Raw genomic sequence first — 6,960 nt, 5'->3', positions numbered from 1 at the left:
TGCTTAAAACTGAAAAACAATAAGTCTTTGCTGTGGCCTTGGTGTGGGGTCATCAGTGAATACTGTTCATACTTGTTGGTGATCTGAGAGTCTGATGGCGCCTACAGGGAAAAAAAAAAAATCACGAGAAAAAATCTGGGTGTATCATGTTTTTCAATAATCAGTCATTGTTTTATATTCCAACAACCTGTTTCAACAGGAATTTTATCATATTAAGGAAGTAAAGATCCCATATCACTGAGGTTTAAATGTCAGGAGGACACTTTCCATTTTTAGTGCTGAACTGGGCGACGATCAGTGCTTCTGCAGAAAGAGCGGCTCAATGCAAATACTGACAAGATGGCAAACAGTGAGTATGAATAATGAGTTGTGTTTGTATATGTGTTTACTATCACATAAGACAAAGAAATGCAAATAATCCATAAGTTTCTGAAGCTGAAATTTGTTTGTAATTTTTTTTACAGTTTTAAATTCTCCTAAGACTAAAACAGCCTTTGTAGTAAAGACGGAAATGCATTTTTTGTCAAAGTATAATTAAGCATGATAACAATTGTATTGTAATTAAGTATGATGGTTGAAGAACCTCTGACTTCGTTATCTCCTCTCCTACTCATCTTTGTGTTTTCTGTTACAGCGATAAAGAGTGTGGACTTCCACTGCCGATCTAATAATACTGCCCACTACACCATTGAAATTTCAACTAAGGAACTGATTGTGAGACGAGGCCAGTCCTTCCTCCTGACCCTGAATATGACACAACCTTTCAATGCCACTGACACACTTGTCCTCACTGTGGAAACAGGTAGATCACCAGGCACTCAGTGGTGTGTTGTTTTTGAGTCCAATGATGCTTTTTCTGTGCTGCTATTCTGTCATGTCACATTGAAAGTTAAAGTGGTGTTCACAACCATAGGACGGGTGTCATATCTACTGAACCATTCATACCTATAGTGTTTCAAATAAAACTTAAACTAAAATAAAAACAAACCATAGAGCTTTTAAAAGCTGCAATTACAATAAACTCTGCTTGTACTTGACAAGTGGTCACAAGCTGATGCTCAGGACACAGGAAAAGGACCCAAATGTGGACACATGGACAAGACTATTCAATGATCAGTTCAGTTAATTTAATAAACAACAACAAAAAGCAGCAAAAGGCTTACTGGCTGGTGAGGAAGGCAAGAGTCAACAGGCAAATGAATCCAACGGAGAACAGGCAGAAATCCAAAACCAGACACAAGGAGGGTTGACACAAAACTATAAGCAAACCCAACTTAACACTGACCACTCAAAAGGCAAATGACAAGACTATTTATACACACAAGAACTAATTGACTGATGAGACACAGGTGTTGAAGAAAAAAGGCGGGAAAAACACAAAGACAGGAAGTAAAACCACAACAGATGCATAGGGAAAGTACTTTCAAAATAAAACAGGAAATAAGAGTCTCACATCTATTCATGAACCCAAATCTGATCAATATTACTAATGTGCACCTCCAAGGTTTGACTGAGCAATTTGGTGACAATAGGTAAGAATGAGACAGCAGATGAAATGACTACATACAATACATTTCATTCACTCACCTGTCCTCTATCCCAACTCTTCCTTACCTTAGGTTCTTTTCCGTCTGAGAAGCTTGGTACTTGGTCGGAGTTTGGTAACCCATCCTGCATGTACACCAGTGACGTCAAGGCCATATGGAAGTACAGTTTCGACTGCAGCGCCAACCTGGCGAGAGGCATGGTGACCCTGTCTGTGACCCCGCCAGCTGACGCTCCTGTGGGGAAGTACTCGCTGTCTGCAAATACTGGGAGGGGAAAGACTCCTTTGGGAACCTTGGTGGTGCTCTTTAACCCCTGGTGCTCGGGTGAGTATCTTGACGATAAAAAGGAAAAAAATGTGACTCATATGCATCATAACCGATGTGAAACATATCTATGTAGATGCCTTCACAGGTCTACTCAGAGGAACCCAGAACTGACCTTGGAGTTGTTCTAGTACAAGAGTACAAATTATAACAGCAATGGAAAGAATACCGGAAGAGAGGTGTTTTATATGCTGGTTTACATATGTTAACATTATACTCATGTGTTTGTTTGCAGATGACTGGGTGTTTCTTCCTGACGAGAGGGAGAGACAAGAATATGTGCTGAACGAACAGGGAACAATTTACGTAGGAACAGAATATTATCCCAGACCTAGGGACTGGATCTTTGGACAGGTAAGCATCAGAGTGCTGCTATATTTTTACCTTTATTTTATAGCTGTCCACCTTGTTCTCAGAGAATACTGTGCTCAAAAGAAAAATGACTGCATTTGTTGTGCATGTTTGTCATCCGCTAGTTCTAACTTGTGTCTTCTTACCCAGTTTGAAGAGGACATGGTGGACATTTGTCTCAAGATTCTGGATGTCAACCCAAAACACACAAAAGACCCAGCTGATGACGTCTCTGCTCGCTGTAACCCCATCTATGTTAGCCGTGTGATCAGTGCCATGGTAGGACCAGAGGGTTTTGTTTAAGATGATGAGCTGTGATTTACATTTTATAGTCATTCAATTGGCAAAGAGTGAAATTTCAAACTATTTTAATCATCAGATCAACAGTAATGGTGACCATGGTGTGTTAACGGGAAGATGGGATGGAATATACAACGATGGAGAAAGGCCTGACTCCTGGCTTGGCAGCGTCCGTATCCTTCGGAAGTGGTATAAAACAAGCTGCCGCCCCGTCAAGTACGGACAGTGCTGGGTGTTTGCTGGTGTCATGTGTACAGGTACTGAACGTGCTGCTGGCATCAAATATTAAGAGGACCGCGATACTGTTTGACCGTATCATTAACTTGTATTCATGTATAAATGTCTTTATGATTCCAGTGATGCGGTTCTTTGGAATCCCATGTCGTGTGGTCACAAACTTCCAGTCAGCTCATGACACACACAACAACCTCACTATTGATTATTATCATGGCGAAAATGGAGCACAGCCCAGGGACAGTGGAGACTCTGTCTGGTAAGAAAAGCATTCAGACTGATGACATCCATGGAAACAGAAGATTTATTATTCTGTTAAGTTGCCATTTGAATCATCAGGATAATGTTATGATTACCCTTGAAGAGCTATTTTTAGAGGACTTTTTCAAACACATCTCAAACTCAGAGAGAAAAAAAAATGCTTCTGCCACTGTGGTCTGGCAAGGTATGTCATTTTGACTAGGCTGTACAACAGGTAACCCAAAACCACCACTTGCAAGACTGTTATTTGTTTTGCTCCTGAATTTCAAACCAGAAAACATGTCTGTCAAATATCTTGTAAATTGACCACCAAAATGAATTTCTCATTTTCATTCCTCATTCTTAATCTGAAATAAATTATTCTACTTTTGATCTTGTAATACACATTTTAAATAATCATTTACCAAGGTCAGGATTTTAGACATGCAGGTGCAGCTACACAAACACAAACATCTTCATAACCACTTATCAACTAAACATCCAGAACATCACAGAAACCACCAAAGCAATCAATCAGATAAACCCTAGCCAAAGAATACAATCAGATCCCACCTTTGTGAAACCTGGGAGAGACTGAGAAACTTAATTGTGTCATGCAGGAACTACCATGTGTGGGTGGAAGGGTGGATGAAACGACCAGACCTCAAGAAAGGTAACAGCTATGACGGTTGGCAGGTCTTGGATCCAACACCACAAGAAAAGAGCGAAGGTGAACACAAAATTGTTTTTTTAGAAATAAGTGCACTCTGACAGATCCACAAATGGATAACTATACCAGAATGAGGTGACAGTTTCTTACAGAAACCAGATGAGCCCATTAAAAGATACAAAAAAGCAAACTATGTTTTTCTCACCCCAGGAGTGTTCTGCTGTGGTCCAGCCCCAGTTGCTGCCATACTCCAGGGCGACACTAACCTGAAGTATGATGTGCCATTTGTCTTTGCTGAGGTCAATGCTGACATTGTTAAGTGGATGGTTAGTAATAATATTTAATACACGTCAAAGTTCATTTATTTATCCTCCTCGTGAGACACAAAATAATACTTGATTTCTGTTATTCTTCTATCTGCCTCTTCTCAGGTTCGTGCTAATGGCTCAAAGATCAAAATGAACTCTGACAGCAAAAAAGTGGGTAAGAGCATTTCCACTAAAGCTGTTGGCTACAACAGGAGAACTGATCTCACCAACAACTACAAACACGCTGAGGGTAAGAATGCCTGCTAATATGAGTATGTGTAGGACTTATTAAATCTGAATATCTATCTTTCAATTATTCAGTCCCTGTAAGCTTGAGTTGTGGCTCTGAAAAGCCAAAAGCTTTATGTCCACCCACAACACCAAGTAACCATCTTGTAACACCCTAGCAGCTACCTGAAACACTACAGATGTCCAGAGCAAGCAGAAATTCATTAATCCAACACTGTTTGGTTAAAGCAAAGCATATATTACATTAATATTTCCAATTGTGAATGTTTTTTAATTAACTGATTTAATGATGATGGACATTTTCCCAACAGGCAGTGCAAAGGAAAGGGAAGTCTTCAAACGTGCAGTCACCAGACTGAACTCAAAAGATGATCAAGCGGGTGATGGAGGAGAGGAACCGCTGAAGGTGGAGATGAAAATTGAAAAGGTAAAATCCAAGCTGCTGGGGTGCAATGTACAACTTTATAATTCGACTTGGTGACATGCCACCTGAGCATGGGCTTTTCAAGTCAAGAAGAATTGGGGCCACTATATCAAACTTCAACACTTTTGGTACCAATGTAGTTGTCATCTGTAAGAAAGACATCATCAATCTTTTATTGTTTTCTAAACCAGGAGACCAAGATAAAGAGTGGTCAGGACATTCATTTGAAGCTGAAGTTGTGCAACAGAGATCGCACCAACCGGACAATGTCCATCTACATCAATGCCCAGGGCATGAGGTACACTGGTGTACCAGTAAGCCACATCTTGAACACTGTGCAAGAGAAGATGCTGTTGTCTGGACAAGGTCTGCAATTTTTCTCCCATAGTATCTCTTATAGTTGACCATTTCCTGTTGAAATCATTCCAACCATATTTTGTGTTTTGAACATTTTCTCACCATCAGTCTAAACAAATTAGGCCCTCAAGGTTGGACACTGTGATGTAAAAGACATTATGGACGTATTATTCTTTGATATTTAAAAGCTGGCTTACTGAACTCCCTTAACAAAACTGAGCTATTTCATGCAGTTAATTTAAACTCCATTTCAATTCTCTGTATTCTGTTACTTTTCTACCACTCTGTGTCCGACAGAGGTGATCGTACCTATCCAGATCCCATTGCAGACCTACAATAACCACATGGTGAACTGTGACAGTGTGAAGGTTTCGGCCGTGGCCATCGACAAACAGAACCAAAATGACATCTACGAATCTGAAATTGACATCTCCATGGAATACCCTTCCCTCTCCATGAAGGTCAGTAGAATCCTCTGATGTTTATTATGTAAACCTTCAATGAAATGTTTGACTGGGCATCTTGGGAAGTGACAGTACTGTTGCTAACTTCAGTGTTGCACTGTGTGTGTGTTTTAGGTTTTGGGTGAGGCCCGTGTGGACCGCAAAATGACCATGGAGGTCGAATTTACAAACACACTAAATGCTACACTGAGAAACTGCTCTCTGACTGTCACTGGAAGTGGCATGTACAAATTTGACAGTGTGGAGAGGTTAGTGTTAATGTGTTTACCAGGTTTAAACAAACAGTAGACAAGAGAAGTAGATGTTCTCAACCTGCAACTGATTCCCATTTTGATTATTTTAACTGATTTTATCTGTGTATGTGTGTTATCAGTAACATCAGGCAGTTGGAGCCAAATGCTACATGGAAGCTTCTTATCACTACGATCCCCCGGAGGAGTGGAACAAGGGTTGTGGTGGCTGATTTCGACTGTAGCGCCTTCAGAGACATGCTGAGCAGCTGCATCGTCGACGTCAAACCCTGAAGCTCTGCCTACATATTTGACATCCTGTGTGAATTGTGTTGGTGTGTTTGCTGTTTCTGACTAAGGTGAAACAGGATAGTCATTATACTACTTATTACTTACTTATTATTATTCATGTTGTGGGGTTTTTTTTGGCATAGAGTTTGTGGTCTCCTTATAAAGGCCTTACAAATGTGTTGAATGCATTTTGTTCTATCTCAATCGATCAGTTGGAACAATTTTCATAATCAGTGAAAAATATGTATCATTTAAGAATCTAAAATGTCAATGTCTTGTTCCTCCTGCTTTTCTTTGTTAGTGTATTGAATATTAGTGGGTCAGCTGGTATCTTTGGGCTTCTGGGAATGTTGTATTCCACATTTCTCTCCATTTTCTGATGTATTATAGACAAACAGGGACGTGGTATCTAGCTAAACAAAATTTGAAAACTGTGGTTGGGTTTGCAGAGGTTTAAATAAAGTGTGTTTTCAACTAAATGTTGCCTTTTGATGCCTCCACTAAAGGTTATATTTCTTTTCTTAGTGATATTTCACATTGACCTGTCAAATAAAGCATTATCGGCTTCTATGTTTAATTAAAAATTGCATATAAAAGTCCTCATTATCACTCATCATTTCCTAATTTACTCTACATTGCCAATCCAGTACATTAGAACATATTAGTTTCCTTGTTCTGTGTTGCATAGAACTGCAACTAATGACTATTTTCATTACTGTCTAAGTTATTTTCTTGATTAATAAGTTAATTGTTTGGTTTATAAAATGCCACAAAATACTTGAAATTACTTAAAAAATAATAATTTTCCTGAGGGTTAAAATTATGTCATCATGTTGCTTATTTTGTCAAACCAATCCTCCAAAATCCAAAGGTCAAAACCCAAACAAATAAGAAGCTAGAACTAGAGAATGTTTGCTTGAACAACTTAATTGATTATCAAAATAGTTTTTAAATCATTTTTCTGTTGATCG

General features: G+C 39.2%; 1 protein-coding gene across 1 annotated transcript; it reads left to right on the top strand.

The window, feature by feature from the left end:
• Positions 1 to 242: 242 nt before the first annotated feature.
• LOC108886832 (protein-glutamine gamma-glutamyltransferase 2) lies at positions 243 to 6,448 on the top strand. Its single transcript, XM_051067136.1, has 15 exons — positions 243 to 349; positions 635 to 802; positions 1,620 to 1,871; positions 2,107 to 2,225; positions 2,373 to 2,501; positions 2,602 to 2,779; positions 2,880 to 3,015; positions 3,617 to 3,726; positions 3,877 to 3,992; positions 4,098 to 4,224; positions 4,535 to 4,650; positions 4,839 to 5,013; positions 5,302 to 5,465; positions 5,583 to 5,716; positions 5,842 to 6,448. Exons 1-15 carry the CDS (start codon positions 340 to 342, stop codon positions 5,990 to 5,992), a joined length of 2,085 nt encoding a protein of 694 aa, XP_050923093.1. The 5' UTR covers positions 243 to 339; the 3' UTR covers positions 5,993 to 6,448.
• The last annotated feature ends 512 nt before the right edge of the window (positions 6,449 to 6,960 follow it).

The sequence above is a fragment of the Lates calcarifer genome, unplaced genomic scaffold (genome assembly GCF_001640805.2).
Source record: "Lates calcarifer isolate ASB-BC8 unplaced genomic scaffold, TLL_Latcal_v3 _unitig_1152_quiver_589, whole genome shotgun sequence".
NCBI lineage: Eukaryota > Metazoa > Chordata > Actinopteri > Centropomidae > Lates > Lates calcarifer.
The sequence above is the reverse complement of the archived record's forward strand: the minus strand, read 5'-3'. Positions and strand labels throughout refer to the sequence as shown.

Excerpts from the sequence above, each read along its gene's own strand:
- LOC108886832 (XM_051067136.1), top strand. Across the intron at positions 3,727-3,876 it reads ACCACAAGAAAAGAGCGAAG|GAGTGTTCTGCTGTGGTCCA; the intron begins GTGAACACAAAA and ends TTCTCACCCCAG. Across the intron at positions 4,225-4,534 it reads CAACTACAAACACGCTGAGG|GCAGTGCAAAGGAAAGGGAA; the intron begins GTAAGAATGCCT and ends TTTTCCCAACAG.